General features: G+C 37.3%; 1 protein-coding gene and 1 non-coding gene across 2 annotated transcripts; both read right to left on the reverse strand.

Annotated features, from left to right (window-relative positions):
• Positions 1-2,858: 2,858 nt before the first annotated feature.
• Positions 2,859-18,915, reverse strand: babam1 (BRISC and BRCA1 A complex member 1). Its single transcript, XM_056468652.1, has 9 exons — positions 18,826-18,915; positions 15,669-16,076; positions 13,779-13,837; positions 13,571-13,691; positions 8,661-8,739; positions 8,512-8,536; positions 8,299-8,428; positions 5,786-5,872; positions 2,859-3,497 (listed from the first exon to the last, which is right to left on the reverse strand). The coding sequence occupies exons 2-9, from the start codon at positions 16,068-16,070 to the stop codon at positions 3,297-3,299; spliced, it is 1,104 nt and encodes a 367-aa protein (XP_056324627.1). The 5' UTR covers positions 16,071-16,076; positions 18,826-18,915; the 3' UTR covers positions 2,859-3,296.
• Positions 18,916-22,158: 3,243 nt separating this feature from the next.
• LOC130237852 (U6 spliceosomal RNA) lies at positions 22,159-22,265 on the reverse strand. Its single transcript, XR_008838581.1, has one exon. It is a non-coding gene; the product is annotated as a U6 spliceosomal RNA (small nuclear RNA).
• Positions 22,266-23,616: the final 1,351 nt, after the last annotated feature.

The raw sequence follows: 23,616 nt of genomic DNA on the forward strand, positions 1-23,616 counted from the left end.
TGGTGACAACAAAGTTAGCTGCATGGGCACTAGTGGCCCAGACCCACCATCTAAACCTGGCAGATTTGTGGGATGCAAATATGGTACACTTTCTCGATGCCCCCATATCCTTGCCTTGCCTATTTGTTGACAGTCAAGGACTCTGAGTGTATCACTGCAGATGCAGCCAGTCGAGTGAGTGACACTGCTTTCACTCCCCCATCTTCAATCGTTCTCTTGCATTGGAGTCAGGTTTTTGTACTTTCTGCAGTGCCACTGGTATGTTCATGAGGATTCTGTTGCCGTCGCTTATACAGGCTCTGCGGGTGCTGCCCAGCCCAGTCTTGATGGTTCCTTTGAATGATCGGACTCTATACATTTCAGTTGGCTAAACAGCCCTCCAAGTTCAGGGGTGTATATTACACCTCGATGATGCTGTTTTGAGAGAGAAGATTGCTGTTCTCTTGGTGAAGAATGCAATCGGGCTGGTCCCTCTAGCGGAGGCTGAAGTTTTACATCACATACTTTATCGTACCCAAGAAAATCAGTAGGTTAAGACTGATTCTAGACCTGCACATTTTGAAGCACCTTTTAAAGGATACACACATGCCATTCAAAATGTTAACGCAAAAGCACATCCTAAGTTTGATTGGGTTTTGTGTCAACTTAAAAGAAGAGCAGGCTTGTACTTGTACATGGGATGGAGCTGAACAGCATGGCTTTCCACTGAATGCACTCAGTCAATGCTTTCCTGTCTGAAAAGGTTCCAATGGAAAACAATGTTCTGAATGAGGGTTGCATCCAAATTTTCAATCATACAACAAGAGTTACATATATATTCTGAAGTGCAGCGTAAAAAAACGCAATGTATTTTTTGAGGTGCGCGTTAGCGTCAGCGAGGGCTATGCGTCCACGCGCAGGCTGTGCCAAAGCATAGGCATGTGCTTGCCGCAGAAGTATAAATCAGCCTTTACTCACCCTTCACTTGTTTCCTTCTTTTGTTAAACAAAAGAAGATATTTGAAAAAAATGTTGGAAACTTGTAACCATCGGGTTCCTAAGTGTTTGTTTTTTCTCATATGGAGGTTTTTTCAAAATATCTTCTTATATGCTCAACATAAGATGGAACTAGTAAAGGTTTAGAACCACTTGAGGCTGAGAAAGTAGTGAATAAAGCTTCATTTGTGGGTGACCTATCCTTTTAAATTAGAAGTTTGAAAATAACACTGCACAAAATAAGAGCTCTTTCATATTTGTGTTAATCTTGCAGCTGGTGGTAATTTCCTTAATTATCTGACAAATCTGTTAAACCGGCAACTAGACTTTCCAGTAGTCACTGGATTTACAAGATGGCAATCTGTTCATGATTGTAAACCCTTTAACAGCAGGTTTGCTGGTGTCATGAGAAACGAGTCCCCCATGACAACTGGGTCCACCTAGGACCCTGGGTGATCCTATTACTACATTAGAGGTATAATAGGTATAGTTTGTAGCACCTAATTAAAAAAAAATAATAAAATATATATATATAAAATGCAGCAAAATCTCGTTTAAATTTCTGTAATTTATAAGAGCGTTATAATTATATAAAACTGTTTTAAATTATGTATTTCGTATACTGATGTACAACTAAAGGCAATTGTTATGGCATGGAGAATTTCTCGTTCGTGCTTTTATCTTAGATAGATCTATGACATCTCATGTAAATATATAATGTTACATATAAATACACAAAACATCAAAAAGACATCCATAAATCTTTACAAATGTCTCAATTATTTTAGCGATGCATGTTTTAAACTTACCGATAATAATGTCACAAATATGATTAGTCTTGTTAAAATCTCAAGACTGAGAATACACTATAATAGGAACCAAATATGATTTTAATTGCACTGTGGAGAACCTTTGCTGTCAGTAATCTTTGCTAAGGGGCATGCTGTGTGGATAGAGGACTGGTTCAGAGTTCAATTCAGTGATGAATGTTTATTTCGCTTAGGTCCGACTGGAAACATTATGCTCATTGTAAAACTGGGGAAAGACTGAACCCAATGTGTGTTGAAGCGTCTCTTATAAAGTGACATGACAGAGTGAATGCAAATGTCTATAAGAAGCTCCTTCTGCAATGTGCAGTTCCTCCTGCAGAAGAAACTGGAAGAATAGTGGATTCAAGAGGTTAGTGATGCCCTGTGTCCACTAATATGCATTCAAAGCAATAGCCTGTACATTTTCTTGTAATGGCAGCTAGCTCTCTGCAACTCTCAGATGGTCGCCCACTGAAGCTAAGCAGGGCTGTGCCTGGTCAGAACCTGGATGGAAGATCACATGGGAAAGTTAGGTTGCTGCTGGAAGTGGTGTGAGTGAGGCCGGCAGGGGGTGCTGAACCTGCGGTCTGTGTGGGTCCTAACGCCCCAGTATATTGATGGGGACTCTATACTGCTCAGCGAGCGCCGTCTTTCAGATGGGATGTTAAACCGAGGTCCTGACTCTCTGTGGTTGTTAAAAATCCCAGAATGTCCTTCAAATAAAGAGTAGGGGTTTAACCCCGGATATCCTAGCCAAATTTACCACTGGCCTCTGTCCATGATGGCCTCCTAACCATCCCCATATCATAATTGGCTTCTTCAATCTGTCTCCTCTCCACCAATCAGCTGGTGTGTGGTCTGGCGCAACATGGCTGCCGTTGTGTCATCCAGGTAGATGCTGCACACTGGTGGTGGATGAGGATACCCCCCCCCCACGCCCCCTCAGTATGTAAAGTGCTTTGTCTAGAAAAGCACTATATAAATGTAAGTAATTGTTAATGAACAACCAGGCTATAACACTGCTGTTCTTTAACATTGATCCCTGAGTATTTCAGAGTAGAACATGAGTCCCACAGGGTATTTACTATTCATTTATTTAACCGCAACAAGCAAACAGTATTTATTAGATGCTGTCCAAATGAGCTCTCACCAAACCTTTAGCACCAATCAACAGATCTAAATGACCACCATTCACACAAGCTCCTCTCTGAGTCCCCACCACTTAAAAACATGAATCATTTACAGGTGACGTTCTCAAAGCTAACTGGTTTGTGGATCGAGTGCTGAGATCAAACCACCAATACTCAACTCTTCCACAATCGTCTTTAGATTTGTTATGGCGGCATTAGGAAATTAAGACACTGAAGTTTTAAAGAAATAAAAGAGACATCACCAGTACAGATATAGTAGGCAAGGCCACATATATATACACAGTTATTCACAGGTCACTCCTTCATTTTGGAGTTCATCAGTCCTTAATCTAAGTGATTTAAGGGCTCTACTGAGTAAAATCTCACACAGTGGCTTCGTTCTCCTGCGTGTCCTCGTCCTCCAGCAGACTGTAGGACGCGTGGCTCTGGAAGGGTCTCTGCAGCGGATGGCACAGCAGTTTGGCCATGCAGTTGTGCAGCTCAATAGCAGGACCACACAGCGATACCTCAAAGCGATAACACATGCCCTTAGTGTCCAGCTCGCAGAAGGAGGCGTACACGTCCTGACAACACAAACACAAGCTTTAATGCAACTAATGAAAACTGAAACGTAGGCTGTATTAAGTCAACGATGCGAATAAAATGCGTACACAACTAAAATACTGCAGAAAAGATGTGTTTTATACGAGTCAAAGAGAACAAAATCATCACTTCCTGATTTTATCAAAAAGAAAAACTGAATTTTCTGTGTTAGTAAAAGCACTGGGAGTCTTTTTCTTATATAATACATGACTTGAGCCTCAGAAGACAATCCTGACATGTAATGAACGCACGGTGACTTTTGGAGGAGTGAGATGCTCTTTGGGAGTTCTGGAGTTAACCCTTGTGCACAGTTCAAATTTACTACCCTTTTGTTTTGTTAAGGATGAAAACATCCACAATTAAACTGCTGTAAAAATGCATCAGATAAATATTTATTTCAATTTTTTTTACATAAATCTGTTAATCAACCTCAGTCCTGATCAAAACTACTAAATTGTTTTGAAAATGACAGGATTTTAACCCTTTAATTTCCACATTTATAAATTATGTTACTGATTTGGTCAAAAAACACACACAAAATGACGTATTTTCAATATAAAAAGTAGTTGTGGACTGGATTTTTTAAAACCTTTTATCAGTCTTGGACATGTGAACGATTAGTGACAACATTGGCTTTGATGCATTGTTAAATTTATTTCTCTCTAATTTACTGTTGGTGGCTGTTTTTGTTCCATTGACCCTCATTTGATGGTGCATAAATACACAGTCTTTGTTTTTGTTTACTCCATGTAGTTCTGAGAACTGAGATGTATATTTTGATTTTCTCAGATGCATTAAAGTGTGCAAAGATCACTCTCACACACTCACAGACACACAAACACACACTTTAATTTGCTGTTATACTCCAAATAAAATCCAGAAACTAAGCTTTTTATTGCACAGGCCTATTCAAAGGGTTAATAGTGCAAACAGATGATCAACAGTAAAATTACAAATTTGACCTCTGGAAAATCACCAACAATCAAAAACACATGATTATATGGTGTCATGGTTTTGTAATAAAAATAAGTGGTTATAATGGAAGTCAATGGGGCAGAAAAAATGAAAATCTATCAAAAACAAAGCATCAAAGGCAATGTTGTTTCACATGTCCAAGACTGTGATGAAATGTAAAAAAATCCAGTCCACAATTACTTATATTGAAAATACGACATTTTGTGTGTGTTTTTTTCACCAAATCAGTGACATCATTTATGAATTTGGCAATTAAAGAGTTAAAATTCTGTAATTTCCTAAACAATTTAGTAGTTTTGATCAGGACTAACAGATTCGATTAACAGATTTATGCAATATATATATATATATAAATTCCCGAACTCTCGCATTCAATCTGCCCAGTTGGTGGAATGAACTCCCTAACTGCATCAGAACGGCAGTCGATTGCTGTCTTCAAGAAACGACTAAAAACTCAACTATTTAGTCTCCACTTTCCTTCCTAATCTGCAACTGCCTCTCTGGCTATACAACTAACTGTACTCTCTCTCTCTCAAAAAAAAAAAAAAAATTACATTACTAATGCTTTGCTTCTTAGACTTTACACACCTGAAACTTGCCTATAGCACTTGTTCACTGCTGCTCTTATAGTTGTGTAAATTGCTTTGGATAAAAGCGTCTGCTAAATGACTAAATGTAAATGTATATATGTATATATGTAAATATATGTATATATATCTTGAGGGCGGGCCTTTCAGAGGAACTAGGAAATATGACAGTCGTTTTCATGTTAGCTGAGTAGCTGTATATAATCAAAGTAAGATTTATGAAAAAATAATGAGATTTTCTACAAGTGAAGCGTGAGCACACATTGCTTTGCATCTTATTAACACAACCAAGGTTTAAAAATATACTGTGGACCACCATTTTAAAATGACCCAAACAACATTTCAGATGTTTTGCAATGTGTTCGCTCCGCTGGTTTGTCCATTAATCCTGTCCATCGCACACCTGTCTATCATTACATGATCTCCTATAACAAATTCACATCACTTTTTTTAACGTACATACTGGAATTTATTCTGTAAAAATGTTTCCATCGCAGTTTATGCATATTTTTACTTACTGAACAAACAAAATGTATCCTACTCGATTATGTACTTGTTTTTTACGTGTGTTTTCAAAATGAATGCGCATCTTGCCATTTCCATCAAGCATTTCTTTTATGATATGATCAAAAATGCACATAAAAGTAAGTGGATGGCAACATAGATGGAAGCTCACTAAGTGGAAAGCAATTATAGGAAGCTCAGACCTTCCAGCTGGTGTCCTCTGTCTGCTCTTCAGTTCCGTTATGAAGGAAAACCACATCAAAGAAGAAGTAAGGAGACTGCAGCATTTTCTGGAAAAAAAAGAAGAAATTAGGGTGAATGCAGAATCACTCAATTTATAAAGAGAATATATACATGTATTTTATTGTAAGGCAATGAAATAGTATTCATGGATTAAAGGGAAAGTTCGCCCCAAAAATTTTAATTATTCACTATTTACACATAAGTAGATCTTTTACAGAAAGCTGAAAACCACTGACTTTTTTGGGTGAACTGTCCCTGTAAGTGTTGGTTAATAATCCATAAACTAATCCATATTCTGCACTTCAATCACCGTCTGGTTCGGCTCAGCTGCCAAAACCATCCTCTGTAGACTACAGCGAATAGTCTGGACTGCTGAACGAATCACTGGCACAACCCTTCCTACACTTCAAGAACTGTACTCTTCCAGAGTGAGTAAAAGGCCTCGCAAAATCACTCTGGACGCCTCACACCCAGTGCATGTAAACTACCTTGATGTCAAAATGATGTCTAAGAAAAAACATTTCAAAAATCAATGACATTACAGTCCTGTGATAGAGCTCATCCGTACAATAAGTGACTTTTCCATATATGATTTTCTTCTATATTTGTAGTGTGAGCGCTTAGTTTATTGCAAATCATTGTATACCCCCTCCCCAAATTTCTGTTTAACAGAGAGAAGATTTTAGAAACACATTTCTAATCATAACGGTTTTAATAACTCATTTCTAATAACTGATTTATTTGATCTTTGCCATGATGACAGCACATAATATTTGACTAGATATTTGTTAAGATGCTAGTATTCAGCTTAAAGAGCGTTTTTAGGACTTAACTAGGTTAATTAGGTTGATTATGGTAATTAGGCAAGTCATTGTATAACAGTTGTTCTGTAGACAATCAAAAAAAATATTGCTTAAGGGGGCTAATAATATTGACCATAAAATGGTTCTACAAATAAATAAAACTACTTTTATTCTGGCTGAAATAAAACAGACAAGACTTTCTCCAGAAGACATTTTTTTTTATAGGAAATACAGTAAAAATAGATGTAAAATCCCTTGCTCTGTTAAAGGGCACCTATTGTAAAAAATCTACTTTTCAAGCTGTTTGGACAGACATATGTGCATGTATGGTGTATAGACTGTCATATTGGGGTGATATAAGCACACCCAGTGCTTTTTTTTCAATTTAACAACATAAAAAACGCTGGACCAATTGGAGCGGTTTTCAAACCGACCGTAACTTTACGTAGGATTGCGGTCCCCCCGCCCACCAATATTGATTGACAGGCGCGTCATCATATCCTCAGTTTGTTGATTCACGTCCGCCATTTTCAGCGTAAGTCGAAGCGATATCATTAAAGGAACACCCTAGCTCTATTTTTAGATGCAAGGCTCATTGGGCTCAACACAAGATCAATATTCTCCACATTATCGCTCTAATCGGAATTACTGGTTGTATCTTTAGGTAGGTTTGCAAACATGTGTACTTCTCATTGAGTCTACCTTATACTTCAGCCGTTTGCATTTCTCGCGATCCCAGAAGCTCCCTGTGATCTTAACTAGCATGTGTTTTAGAATTCTAAACATAGGTTTCTATCAGGGTACACTCAAGTCGACGGCTGGGCGCCGCGGACCGCTGCAGAAACCTATGTTTAGAATTCTAAAATGCGTTACTCTAGGATTAGGGACACTTCATATCTCTACTGCGCTACAGAAAGTGTCTGGTGTGCCGTGTTGCGGCTTCGAGCGGCGCAACCGGTGCCTCAGTCAAAGTTAATTCAGTGTGTGTGGTTATTAGTTTCTGTGTACAAGCTCGGCACTTGAAACTAGCACACAGTTGGCTGTAAAACTGTACAAAGACACAAATGATTTTGTACTCTCTGCTTGGTCTGTGTCCGAGTCGTACATGTACGACTGAATGCTGTACCTCTCACTCTAGCTCGTTCTCGCAGTCTGCCTGTCAGACTCTGTTGCAAACGCAGAGCGGGTGAGCTCATGGCTCCGCCCTCTTGTTTCGTTGGCGGGAAGCCGAAACTAATTTACATGTGAAGCAACACACCCATAAATCAGCGAACTGTGGACACGCCCCCAACATGACACTTTTTAACACATTATAATAAAAAAATCTGAATTGTGATTTAAACTGAACCTAAACTGGCACACTCAGAAGAACCATAATATTAATATTACATCATAAAAAAGAGGTAAACTATGTGCCCTTTAAACATCATTTGGGAAATATTTGAAAAAGAAAAAAAATTCAGAGGAGGGCGAATAATTTTGACTTCAACTGTTTATGATACAATAAACCTATAGAAAACAGGTTCCTGCGTCCCAGATTCCCAGAACACATTGCACTGTAATGACATTCCCATTCTCTATTGGACTTGCTTGAGCGTGATAGTCAGTGAACACAGAACTTAGTGCGGTCACATTTACTGTAGTAAATCTAGTGATTTTAATAGACTTACTTTGACAGCATCGGAGGGGTTGAACTGAAGCATGCCTGCATGCCGACTGAACACAAGAAGAGTCCGAACTACAAAAGGAGGAGGTATGGTCTGAACGTTCTCCATTTGAGGAAGTTCGATTTTCTGCAAACTACCAAAAGCAAAAGGAAATATTGAAAAAAATTGAAGGAAGACACTTTTAATTAAACAGTTATTTCATCAAACACAACTTACATGACATTGAAGAGATCTTCCAGATCTACAGGTTGAAGTTAAGGACATTATTAATGTGATCGTGACTCATTTTCACTGCTTCCCTGCAAGCCTTCACAATGTTTAAATGGACAAATCAAGCTGTACGGACAACAGCAGAGTAAGGATACTGAAGGACTCGCAGACGTTGGTTTCCAGGTCGTACAGACAGCTGCACAGCTCCCGAGGGTCAGACGTGAATCCTGATAACTGAGTGTGAAGGAGATTTACATCAAAATCAAGCCCTGAAACCAGTGTCGTTTTCAGTCAAACGTCTGGATGTTACCTAGGTCAATAACTAGTAAGAGTCAGAAAATAAAGCTTTTTTCATGTAACCTTTCATGTTTTACATTTTTTTTAACATCTAACTAAAATATAATTATTACATAAACAATTTAAGATGTTTTTTTGAAAAAGCAAAGGTAACCTTTATATCAAAATTAGATCTGAAATGGAAAAATAAAACTGATTAATTCCTTCATTAAAATGAAAACGGATTACTTTGCTTGCTAGGTGTGTAGTTTTATTAAACTGGAAGAGCCCCCAGCCACCCTGGCATGTACAGTGGCTGGAAGATGCTTTGTATTTTGTGAAACTAGAGAAGATTAGATACTCCCTGCAAAGACATAACAGAATGCTTGTTAAATTTGGAAGCCATTTTTTTCTTGTTAAAACTCTCCAGCTGGACCCATAGACTGTAAAATATATGGACGTAGTATCCGTGACGTCACCCATAGGTTTCTGAACACTGCAAAAGAAGCTACAAGTAGGCGCGGCCAACCGTCGCCATTTTGTTCACGCGTCATCGCACCCACGGCGGGATACCAAAACAAGAACAAAGAGGCGGAGAGTGGGCGGAGCTACAGACACCTGCTGGCTCTTTGCTTAGACCTGGCAGACAGACTTTACTTTGGGAGAAACACTTGATACTTTATTACCTGCGACTCGTTTGTGTTCTGACCACCTGTGCTTGGCTGTACACTATATCAATAAAGTGTTTAGACTTTCAAAAACACTGTAGTAATACATTGAGCCACTAAGCATTGTTCTTATGACGTTTTTCTACAGGAGGAAAACGCGAATTACTTCCAAACACTTCAACTATAGTCTGTGTTAGTAAATGCAAGACTATTGATGAACTCCAGCATAACACTGTGTGATAACGCTTCAGATGACTGTTCTAGAGCCTACAGCTAATCAATCTGTCACATTCTGGAGTGCTTTACGGGTCTAAAGAACATTATAAATGATAAATGATCTTAAATAAAACAAATACATTTATAGAGATGGTATACAAGTATATAACTTTACTCACATGGGAAACGAGGCCACATTAATGGTTTGTGAGCACAATTAAGTGCACACAGCATCCAATATCATCTGATAATAGTAAGAAATAAGTCCAAAAGGCAGCTGACTGTGTAAAGCCACATAAAACAACACAGAAATACGATGAATATGCCGAGATCAGTGGCTAATCTGCCAGATTCAGCTGAGGTGAAGTGCGGGCGACCAGTGAGACCTAGCTGTCACTCAAGTGGCCACGCCCTTAATTATGCAAACTTAATATAACCTAATATAAAGGAAATGGATGAGTTATAAAAAAATTCACCCCCCTCACAGTTGTCATGAAGGGTAATAATGGCTATATGAACCAAAATCGTTCTTTGTATCAGGCTGTAAACACCTTTTTTTCTGCTGTAAAGTTGGCCATTCTAACAGTGGGCTCAATTGCAACTTGCTCTATTATGGAGCCAGGACTAGTGGAATTTTGATGAATTGCAGTTTCAGTTACTTCCGTATTGGCTTCCCGAGGGAGAGCGGGAGGTTGCCGCTTGGGCTGGACCCAGACTGATCACCCTTGCTAGATCTTGACAATAATAATCCATCAGTTTGCAAGCTTTCATTACTCAAATTGTTACATGGAGATTGTTGCATAAATGTAGACATCTGCCCTGCATTATCTGTGTAATTGGGTTTTGTTTTATAATTATTTTCATTTATTTATAATTATTTTTTTGCATTTATATATTTTTTCTATTATTATTTCTATAAAGGTTGTTTGATATGTCTGTAAAATGTAAATAAATAATAAACAAAAACTGAAAACATAAAAAATGAATAACGCCTACAACACTATCGAAATAATATTGTAATAATATAAGTGTGCATTCTAACATTGTCTTGTCATTAAATCTGACTTCGACTGCATGGTTTGATTTGCACAGGTCATCTCTATGATGTAATTTCCTGCTTTTTGTATATTATCAGGGCGGCATGGTGGCTCAGTGGTTAGCACCGTCGCCTCACAGCAAGAAGGTCTCTGGTTTGAGTCCCGGCTGCAGTGCCGGCCTGTAGGGTTGAGGGGCCCAAGGCGAGATGAAAAAATTTGGGCCCACTGGCGTAAAAACAGTAAAAAAGCACAAAAAAGCAAAAAAGTACACATTTTAATATTTAGTGTGTACATTTTTATTAACTGTAACATATGAGATATGTGGAGTCTGTGTAGGAATACGTCATTCTCAGAATCAGAATCAGTTTTACTGCCAAGTGTGCTTCACACACACAAGGAATTTGTTTTGGCTACAGAAGCTTCCAGTGTACATAAAGTGACAACACAAAATAAATATGAAAAAAATAAAATAAAATAAAAATGATGAACATTAAACAGATGCGGTTAGTCAAGAAACCTGGATGTTGAGTGTATGTACAGATTGTTATAATATACAGGTTATAAGGTGCTGTGTACAAGTGCGAATGTAGAAGGTATTGCATTGTAAATTGATATAAGATGCTGTGTACAAGTGCGTACGAGAAAGTATTGCACATATTTATTGCACAGTAGAGGAATATTTAACTGTTCATAAGGTAGACAGCCTGAGGAAAGAAACTTTTCCTGTGTCTGGCTGTTTTTGTGCTTGGTGCTCTGAAGCGACGACCAGACGGTAACAGTTCGAACAGGTAGTGTGCTGGGTGTGAGGGGTCCAGAGTGATTTTACGAGCCCTTTTACTCACTCTCTAGTTCACCCAATAGCTGATTGCGTCCGGTATTATGCAAAATAGAGTGTGGTGCTGCTGGGTATATTTCTAATATTTTCTGCTTTTATTCATACTGTTCTTGTGTATTAATTATACATTTCAGCTTATTACAGAGCTATTCTTTTAATGAAAGTTTTTTTTCTCACCGGTGTTGTGAATTGTATCACGTTTAATGGAGTTTGTGCATTGAGCATTGTTCATGATTTAAACGTACACGCTTGTCTTCACGCCTATGTTCACAATAAATATTCAAGATCAACTTTTGTGGGGCCCTCCAAGAAATGCAGGGCTCCAGTCAGCCGTCTATATTGCCTGTAGGACGGGCCGGCCCTGCCCGGTTGGGTCAGTTGTCATTTCTGTGTGGAGTTTGCATGTTCTCCCCGTGTTGGCGTGGGTTTTCTCCAGGTGCTCCGGTTTCCTCCACAGTCCAAAGACATGCGCTATAGGTGAATTGAATAAACTAAATTGGCCATAGTGTATGAGTGAGTTTGTGTGTAAGTGTGGGTGTTTCCCAGTACTGGTGTTTATATTCAACAAGTTTCATTCCCTTGTGACGAGCCCTGATAAATAAGCCAAAGGAAATGAATGAATGTATATTATTATTGGTTTAATCTAAACTATTAATAAGCTGTGAACATTGTCATTATTATTATTAACCAAAATATCTTAATCAAAAATATTTTTTTATTAAATCAGTTTTCACAAATGGATATTTCAGTAGAGGACTGGAATATAACATGTTTGAATACACAAACAAAAACATTCCATTCCGATGATAGATGAGATTGCTACAATATAATTGGGTAATGAGAACTTATATTACTCCTGTAAGGTTAAATAAATTCAACCCCTAATATCCCTGATCTTTGTTTTAAATGCAATAAGATGCAAGGTACATTTTTTCATCAAAAATTTAGGAGGTACAAAAATGTGGGGTGGAGGTGACTCAATATATTTCACAATTTATTTCCATTCCAATTCCTTTATGTCCTGGATTATGTGTATTGAATATGTATGAAGACAGTTGTGCTTTGTCTACTAAAGAAAGAACATTGATTGATTTACGTTTAATACAAGCAAGGCGTTGTATTGCTTTATGTAGGAAAAACGTTAATCGCCGTTCCATTGGACTTTGGTTGAGAAACCTAATAACATGTTTGACTCTTGAAAAGCTCACATATATAATATAATAAGAAATCCTCTGAATTTTGTGATATCTGGGAGGTGTTTTCGAAATTTGTGAAAAATTGGGATATTGAAGAAGCTTTGGAAGTCTGAAGTTGTGGGATGTGAATTGGTGCTTGATCAGACTTATTTTTTTATTTTAATTAATTAATTTATTTTAATATAATTTTTACTTTTAATTATTTTTAATAACTATTATTATTTAACTTAGATTTTTTTTCCTTAAGTCTGTCTGGGGTAAGTTTTGGGTATTGAGATTTGAATTATTGTAAAACCTTGAAAAACACTCAATAAAGACATGTTATACAAATCAATTTTCACAATTGAAAAAAGCAGAAATTAAATGTATTCCATAGTTAACAATTGACGTGAATCAAAAATGTTTGTGCAATAGTTTTAGGACAACTTTGATGAAAGGTTATGGTCCACTTCAAATGTTGACTTCTGTTTATTAACTGAACATGAAAATTAGAAATCTAGTGGTGCCTTCTAATTGAATAACCTGACATCAAAACTAAAATACAAACTAATTAAATCAATATTTAACATAAAAAACTAATACTAGTCACAAAAAATAATAGCTTTATATTATCAATCAACAATTTAATCGTATGTTGCTTAAAATATACTGAATATATAAGATTACAACTCTTTGAATAAGTAGAGAGGAATTACTTAGTTTAACGAATGAATACACACACAGACACACAATGAATCTTTTGGAATATTTTTGACCCAGACCATTTTTAAAAGTTACAGTGAGTTTAAATTTGAAAATGGCCCTGTAGCTCAATCTGTGTTTTTTTCCTCCACTCACCCACATGGCATCATCATTCACCACCACCAGAGCAAACTCGTGCCTCTTGTCAATCTTGTGTTTGGTTCTCACAAACATCTCAATCATTTTCTGTGAAATATTTAAGGCGTTTGTCTTGGATCTGAAAATACAAAAAAAAAAAGAGTTAAAATCATTTACATAAAAAAACATTTCCAGTTTCTAAAAGAATATGATAATGTGAAATTACCCATTGAAGGACTCCAGCTTTTGTAGAGACATTTCCTCTGAAAGGTCCAAGCAGATGATCTATTCAAAAATGATATTATAAGAAAACTTGAATGACCAAAGTGTTTCTAGATGGATACATAATAGAGCTGTCCCATCAAAAAACACATCACAATTGCTAATCGTTATGATGTCAAGACCCTGGTTTTTGACCTTTTTTTGGGATAGGATAGTGGAGGACAGACAGGAAAGCATTGGGAGCAGAGAAAAGGGAAGGATCGGCAAAGGACCTTGAGCCGGGAATCGAACTTGGGTCGCTGTGAGCACCATGGTGCTTTACAGTCACACCTTACTAGTACGAGGTTGGACACCCCTTTTGCCTTCAGAACTGCCTTAATCCTTCATGGCATAGATTTAACAAGGTACTGGAAATATTCCTTAGAAATTTTGCACTATGATTGCATCACGCAGTTGCAGCAGATTTGTCAGCTGCACCTCCATAATGCGAATCTCCTGTTCCACCACATCTCAAAGGTGCTCTACTGGATTGAGCCTTGGTGACTGTGGAGGCCATTTGAGTACAGTGAACTCATTGTCATGATCAAGAAACCAGTCTGAGATGATTCACACTTTATGACATGGCGCGTTATCCTGCTGGAAGCAGCCATTAGAAGATGGGTACAATGTGGTCATAAAGTGGAGGATATGGTCAGCAACCATACTCAGGTAGGTTGCGGTGTTGACACGATGCTCAATTGGTACTAATGAACCCAAAGTGTGTCAAGAAAATATCTCCCACACCATTACACCACCACCACTAGCCTGAACTGTTGATACAAGGCAGGATGGATCCATACTTTCATGTTGTTGACGCCAAATTCTGACCCTATCATCCGAATATTGCAGCAGAAATCGAGACTCAGACCAGGCAAAGTTTTCCAATCTTCTATTGTCCAATTTTAGTGAGTCTGTGTGAATTGTAGCTTCAGTTTTCTGTTCTTAGCTGACAGGAGTGGCACCCGGTGTGGTCTTCTGCTGCTGTAGCCCATCCACCTCAAGGTTGGAGGTGTTGTGTGTTCAGAGATGCTCTTCTGCATACTTCAGTTGTAGCGAGTGGTTATTTGAGTTACTGTTGCCTTTCCATCAGCTCCAACCAGTCTGGTCATTCTCCTTTGACCTCTGGCATAAACAAGGCATTTGCGCTCACAGAACTGCTGCTCACTGGATATTTTATCTTTATCGTATCATTCTCTGTACCCCCTAGAGATGGTTGTGCATGAAAATCCCAGTAGATCAGCAGTTTCTGAAATACTCAGACCAGCCCGTCTGGCACCCCAACCATGCCACGTTCAAAGTCCCTCAAATCACCTTTTTCCCCATTCTGATGTCAACATGCATTGAGTTGCTGCCATGTGATTGGCTGATAATAAATTTGCGTTAATGAAGTTGGACAGGTGTACCTAATAAAGTGGCCAGTGAGTGTATGTAGTGCATTTATGCTTTGAATTTTAAGTTGTTGAGTAAATTAAGTTACTTTTCAGACACAGTAACTAAAAATGTAATTTAAACACAATATTAATGGTGCAATTAGAAATCAATTACTTTTTTAAGTAACTTACCCAACACTTATCCTAACTCACCAAGTTAGTCTAAATAATCTAATCAAGTCTCTAAATGTCTCTTTAAGCTGAATACTAGTATCTTGAAAAATATCTAGTCAAATATTATTTACTGTCATCATGGCAAAGATAAAATAAATCAGTTATTAGAAATGAGTTATTAAACTATTATGCTTAGAAATGGGTTGAAAAAATCTTCTCTTCTTTAAAAATAATATAGAGGTGGGCTAATAATTCAACTTCAATGGTGTATATATAGTCATAAACACTGGGGTGTTTATTGTAAAACATACCACTTTTTCAGGGCAGTTGACTCGTGGTGCCCGCAGATGCAGCTCTGCCGATGGGGGAATCTGGGAGGGCATGGTCGGCTGAGAGAGTTTGGGTCTTTCCTTCACTGCAGGACTCATGGCAGGCAGATTGGCGGCGTTAGTGTTTCCCACCGCAGCAACAGGGGCAGATGCAGTGGCTGCGATGGTGGTGGCAGAGGCCGGTGGGCTGTCAGAGCTAGCCGCCTCTCCTTCTCCCTCCACACGGCTGCCCACGGCTGGCTGTGGCGCAGTTGGCAGGCTGCTGTTGAGGCTGCCGGTGCTGCTCCGCCGGTCCTCCGCCCCCTCTGGATTGGAGCGGGTCCTGGGTCTCAGGTCCATCATCCGCTCCTCTCCATCTGCCTGACCTGGCTCAGTGGTCTCCATGGCAACCTGACAACATCACGTTAACAATAAGAGAGAGAGAATTTTGAGTTTATTGCCATATCAGCTTGTCATGCCAAAAAAGATCAAGTTTACCACATTTTATAAATAACACTTTTCTATAATTATAAAAATATTCTAACAATTTAAAGTCATCAACAGCAATAAATAATGCATAAGATAAAAATAAATAATTAATAATGATAATTATATAAGATAAAAATCTCTAACTGCTTTTTAAGGTTTACTTTTGATAAAAATTGTAGGATTCACACTTAAAAATATTCATTTATTCATTCGGTTTAGTCCCTTTATTAATCTGGGGTCGCCACAGCAGAATGAACCACCAACTTATCTAGCATATGTTTTACACAGCGGATGCCCTTGCTGCTGCAACCGAGTACTGGGAAACATCCACACACTCATTCACAGACATGCACTACGGACAATTTAGCTTACCCAATTCACCTACAACACATGTCTTTGGACTTGTGGGGGAAACCGGAGCACCCGGAGGAAACCCACACGAACACGGGAGAACATGCAAACTCCACACAGAAACGCCAACTGACCAAGCTCGAACCAGCAACCTACTTGCTGTGAGGCGATCGTATTTAAAAATATTTCAGATGAAAATTGTTGTCTGATAACATTAAAACTAGGGCATCCCACAAGAATATGTTTAACAGTTTGACTTCTGTTGCAGTACTGACATTTTTGGAGTATTTGATTAAATGTTCATGTGTGATTTTTGTCTTGAGCTTCTGTCAAGACACACTCAAGACACATCTCATCCATATTTCAGGCTGGATTTCAAAAAGTTAATTTTTTGAGCACTGATCCAATTCTGCTTGCCATTTGTTAAAAAATATACAGTTGAATTCAGTATTATTAGCCCCCATGTTTATTTTCCCCCCAATTTCTGTTTAACGGAGAGCAGATTTTTTCAACACATTTCTAAACATAATAGTTTTAATAACTCATTTCTAATAACTGATTTATTATCTTTGCCATGATGACAGTAAATAATATTTGACTAGCTATTTTTCAAGACGCTTCTATACAGCTTAAAGTGACATTTAAAGGCTTAACTAGGTTAATTAGCTTAACTAGGCAGGTTAGGGTAATTAGGAAAATTATTGTATAATGATGGTTTGTTCTGTAGACCAGTGTTTCCCAACCCTGTTCCTGAAGGCACACCAACAGCACACATTTTCAACCTCTCCCTAATCAAACACACCTGAATCAACTTATTATAACATCAGAAGAGACTCAAACACCTTAAGTTAATGGGTCAGAAAAGGGAGACATCCAAAATATGTACTGTTGGTGTGCCTCCAGGAACAGGGTTGGGAAACACTGCTGTAGACTATAGAAAAAATATATAGCTTAACCTCTTAAGGCCCAAGCTGTTTTTTTACATGCATTTTTTTATTTCTCTTTGCTATTTGGGGTCATTGGAACCTAATTAAAATAAAACCTAAGTATCATCTTTTGATACGATGTACTTTTTGAGGAAAATGATGTCCGTATATGTGGACTCGTGGTCCGAATTTCCATAAAACACAATAAAGTCACCTTTGTGTATTAGAACGAAAAACTCTTTTTTTTCTATCTTAAACACAGCATTTGTTTCCTGAATGTTTTAATGCATTACTAACACATACACACATACAAACATGTTTTGATATCAGTAAAAATAACAGTTTTTTTTGTCCATTTCGGACAGTGTTTGGGACATTTCATATGCTGCAAAACGGTTGCAGGATGACACTGTATGTCTGTAACAAAATATAAAACATAAGAGCTAAAATGTGCCGTCCACGTTTGTGACCACTAAGCCCTAGGAGCTAATAATATTGATCTTAAAATGGCTTTAAAAAATGTAATACTGCTGTTATTCTAGCCGAAGACTTTCCCCAGAAGAAAAAATACTATCAGACATACTATGAAAATTTTCTTGCTCTGTTAAACATCATTTGGGAAATACTTAAAATAGAAGAAAAAAAATTGAAAGGGAGGCTAATAATTCTGATTTCAACTGTAGCCTTTTATAAGTGGCTTTAAATCTGATGGTGGGATTTTGCACTCCTTTATCCTTCCTGTTAGGACTGATTCCATCTTAACAATAACAGCAACACAACAAATCAGGAAAAACAACAGTAACATGCACATAAATAACAAACAGACACATAAACATCTGTACAGAACACTATACTGATATTGAGGTAAAGTTGGTTTTATATTAGCACATTCGTTCAGTGACAACTTGTGACATGCAATCACATGCAGGTATGACTTGAAAGCAACATTAGCACTATTCATTTGACTGTGAATGATGTTGTGCTTTGATAATCATTTGCTGCTGATATGATTTCACTATTTAGAATTGGCAAAGAATACTTTTCTGAAATTATATTAAGGAGAACGTCTGAATGTGTGAATATAAAAGCAACTTTACCTCATTTATACTGATCCCTTTCTACAGAAAATTGAAGAAGAGGGACATGACAGCAAACATTCAGACGGTTTAAATAAAAATACACATTGAATTAGTTTCATAAAATAGCCATAAAAGGACTGTGTTAAAATCTAAAGCTGAACTGGCATTTTGCGAAATACGTTTGTATAAAACAACAACAGCAGAGAATTAACATTCGTGATTTCTCAAGACATGTATTTACGTTAACGTAACAATAATAGACCTTTACAGGAAGCACATGTGAAAACTGTGAAACGACATATAACAATAACTTACCGAACATTAAACAAATGAAAACGAGATTAGTAGTAAAATGTTTCCACAATATTATTCCTCAACACTTCCTTGTTCGCTCGTAGGGCTCGAGAGTTCGGGTGTTGAATAGTGTTTCAGTCGTCAGCGCCTCTTGTGGACTGGAGATTTAGAAGTGTCAAGAAGTTCGAATTTAAATACAGAAATACATTTAATTTAAAATACTGCATTCCCGTTTTGCATATTACATCTCAAAGTTAATTTTGTTACTCATTATTTTGCTACTCATGTACTCATATAATATATACACACACACACACACACACACGCACACACGCACACACACACACACACACACACACACACACACAAAGAATAAATTTTCACACGATGGAGAAATATGTGTCCTAAAAGTGTTTTTAACAATGTGCCGCACATATATACAATGCTCAGCATAATTGAGTACACCTTACTTTGAAAATGAATATTTTTATCCATTACTCAGTGAATATAGACAATGTTTGGTGCATTTAAACAAAACAGATTTATTAAACAGACATATTTATTAAAATATTATTTTAGTCACCAAACATGTTTAGAAATTGAAAGATAATACAATTAAATTCGAGCAAAATATTACAAAAATAAATTACAACCCACAAAATTTCAACTAAATTTGTCAATTTTTGCTTCTCTTGATTTTTCCTCTTTTTCTAAATTTGTATTTAACATTTTTCTATAACATAAATTTGGCTGTACTAGTTTTTGGCCCGGTATCATAAGTTATTTTGTTAGATGCGCTCCAGATTTGGCTTCAGTACTGACTCATCTAATGTATATGCACAAATATAATATTGTATAGCTTCCAATTAAAAATATGAATTTAAAAGATAGATTTGTGAGTGGTGTACTTGCTGAGCACCGTATCTGTCAACATCTAAAGAAGTGTGTTTTAGGGTTTAATTAAAATATCTGATGAATTCACTTTTAATTGAAACATTTAATTTCAATTTATCGCTCAGCAATCAACCAAACAAGCAAAACAACAAAAAAGGTTATTTAAAATTAGAAATAAAGATCTGTTAGAGGGATTTGCCTCAACACTTCCCCATCATTTGTCAATCTCTTCTCTGATTGGTTGGCGAGCCAAATCAAAGGTTACCATAGGTCAACTTTGGCTCACGGGCCCTAGATTGGGCATCACAGCACTAGAGGAAGAGTAAACGTGGATAAATCTTCATTTTTGGGTGACCTATCTTTCGCCTTAATGTTAATGGTTGGACCACCACCTGTGTGTGCCTGAAACGTGTGTGGGTCTGCAGCTGGATTGATCTCCCACCACTCCCTGCAGTGCTGAAGCTGATCTCCGATAGAGCAGCAATGGAGTTTATTTTTCGCGGAATAAGCCACAGGTGAGTGTGTTCACGTGTAAAAGTGAAATGACATTCGACAGCATTGGGAAAACAGCTAGAGATGATCATGAAGTAAAATCCCATGACAACATTAACGGAAGTTTTGTCTGTGAGAGGTGAAATGAAACAGAGGCCTAACGTTACTAAACGTCCTTATCGATCTCCGTTTGTTTTAAAGTAACGTTTAGCTTAACGTTACTAACACAAACACGATGAAATATGACGCAAGGTTGTGTACAAATAACACATTATGGTAAGTGAAGTAAATTCAGTGTATTTTAGATTTCTTTGTGTAGCTGTCCACGAACGTTGCTGCTGGTTGGAGTCGAATTATTCGCAGATTTATTATCATTATTAACGACGATGACACCAACTGCTAGAATCATCATCATGATGGTAAATGCAATGTGAATGATTAAATTTTTGCACAATATTGTATTGTTGGGCCTAAAGTTTTCCAGGCAAACCAAGACGATGCTAGATTGGCAGTTCAGATTCGCACTATTACACCATCATGGTACATATGTTACATATCCATATAGCTTATTATTTTAATAACGTCAGTATCCACATTAAAAATACAATAGTAATTGATAGTACTAGTGTTTTTGAACCATACTGTTTATACTACAATACTATCATTTTTAATCGTTGTTAGAATACTAGTATCAACTTGACTGAAAAACTGCGAAAAATAGAGCAGCATACTTTAGTTTTTACTACAGTAAACTGTGGTACTTAAATCCTTGTAGAAAACATGGCCTATAGTTTTTGGGCTGGTTGCTTTGTTTTTTTTTTTTAGGCTATAACGTTAGTTGTTGCCTAATATATGTTTAACTTATAGGCTAGATGTGTTGTCATAGAATTTAAAGAATTGCCACAGATTAATTCAAGTTCTTTACAATAGTATGGCTTTAAAAGACTATATTCACGTATACTCATTCTAGGCTGAAGTCGAGTCGATGTCTGCTGTGTCGAATTGATTATGATTCATTTAGATGACGGTTTTATAACAGTACTATCGTCATTGTTGTGTTATTATCGTTATTAACGACGATGACACGAACGGTTTGAATCATCATCGTGATGGTAATGTGGTTACATTTTAGCACAATGTTGTATTGTTAGGCCTACTTGATTTTTTTCCACCTGCATTTTTCAGGTAGGCAAACCAAAGACGACGCTATTACACCATCATGGTACATTGTTGCCTAAAAAACGTTTATTCTGCTAACGTAAATGTTGTGATATCACAACGTTGCATTTGTGGAATTGCCAGATTACTTAGTATGGTTTTAAAAGACTATCATCACGTGGGTTTTAATATAATCATAACTGAAATTGTGTTGTTGCCTGCTGTGTCGAATTGATTGTGATTGGTTTAGATTATAAATGTCGATGGTGGTTTTATAACGTTATCATTATGGTAAATTCAATGTAAAAAGTTGTTAGCCTAATGTGCTTGATTTTGGATTTGCGTTTTCAGGGAACGTTAAAGAAAAGCGAGGGAGAGGGAAAACTATGCTATTTGTCAGTCCAGCTACATGGTAAGTACACAATTTAATCGAAACGTCAGCATTTGTGCTATATAATCATTCTATGCTGAATCTGGGTCGCTATATCTGCTGTTTTGAGTCGAATTGACCGCAGATTCGCGTTTATTATTAACGACGATGACTTGTATAACTGTTAGAATCATTAGGATGATAAATGCAACCACTTTTGATTTGATTTAAGCTTAAAAATATCTATATTTGCTGTTATTTTTTCATTTGTTTTAGTCCGAGTGTGATGTGGTCTGTGAATAGTGAGGCGCTCTGAGGCGCGAACGCCATCTGGCGCATGCGCCGCGCACTGCACGCTCAAACTCATTTTTTTTCACAGCATACAGTGGGAATTATGAATAAAATTACTGTAAATCAATAATTATGAATCTATAATCAATAAAAATGAGGAACGCTTCACGAATTTGCGTGTCATCCTTGCGCAGGGGCCATGCTAATCTTCTCTGTATCGTTCCAATTTTAGTATATGTGCTGCCGAAGCAAGCACGAACTAAGGGCCTGGAGGACTGCTATATATCCTGTGGACTTATGGGTATGTTTCTGGCATGTGGTAGTTGGATAAACCTACTTATTCAACTCATTTACATCAAAAGTGACAGTAAACCTCTCCACAGCAAACCTGCAAACACTTAAAACCTTCAAAGTTTAAAACCAGCAGTTTTGTGGAGGTTTACCGTAGGGTTTTTGAGCTGTAAAGCACATGCAGAAGAAGCTGGTTTTAGGCTAGTGTGATTGGATGAGTTCTTCTGTGACGTAACATATCTTTTGTCCTCGTGTCCTTCTCCTTCCCCCATAGGCATGCGCAGACCTTCCCCCGCCGCAGCCCAGAGGACAACACACGCCGACACTAGAAAACGGTCCACCGAAACATTCACAGACCCTCGGAGGCTAAGAAGATCTCTAAAAACCTGAAAAGCAGAGCTCAAAGCAGCTATTGAACTGACAGCCGAAGAAACACTCAAGCTAATGTGAAGGCTAGTTCTTCCCCTTCGTGTGCTCAGTGACATTCTCAGGCATAGCGTAGTGTATGTTCAATGTTTAAAATGGGGTTTAGATGCACCGAAAAGTGTCACAATGATATATATGTCTCTACTATGTTTCTGATAACTTACTTTTACAATCTTTTATCTGCATAGCTTAAAAAGAGGGGTATTACTACCAAAAAATGACAGTTTACTCATCATTTACTCCAGCGTTAACTAGCTTGAGTTTCTTTTTTTGTTATTGAACACAAAAGATGATGTTGGAAAAGGGTAGCCACTGACATCTATGGTAGAATAAAAATACACACAAAAAGCTACACAGGAAGTATGCATTTAATTGAAAAAAAAAAACTGTAAAATTGTGAATTGCTATTATTACAAGGTTTTTACTATGTTATTACTATGGAAGTCAGTGGATACTAGTGTTTCCAGTGATGTTAGTTTGTGTTCAAAAGAAAAAGGAAACTCAAACACATTCAAAACTGGAGGATGTGTGAACAATAACAGAATGTAAATTTTTGGGTGAACTGTCTCTTTAAGTGGTTCAAATACTGTGTTTGTTTATTACTATCTGAACACAAAAGAAGATATTTAAAAAAATGTCCAAAACATTACATTCATAGTAGGGAAGAAAATACTAAGGAAGTCAATGATTACTGGTTTCAAACCTATTTTCAATTTTTTTTCAAATAAAGATGACGGAATTTTAATTTTTGGGTGAACTGTCCATTTAATTGGTTCAAATACTGTGTTATTCTCATCTAAACACAAAACAAGATATTTTGAAAAATGTTCAAAACCAGTACAATTGTCGTTTTTTCAATGCATCATTAAATCTGTGCTCCTTTACTGTGC

This window comes from Danio aesculapii, chromosome 11 (assembly GCF_903798145.1).
Source record: "Danio aesculapii chromosome 11, fDanAes4.1, whole genome shotgun sequence".
Lineage (NCBI taxonomy): Eukaryota > Metazoa > Chordata > Actinopteri > Cypriniformes > Danionidae > Danio > Danio aesculapii.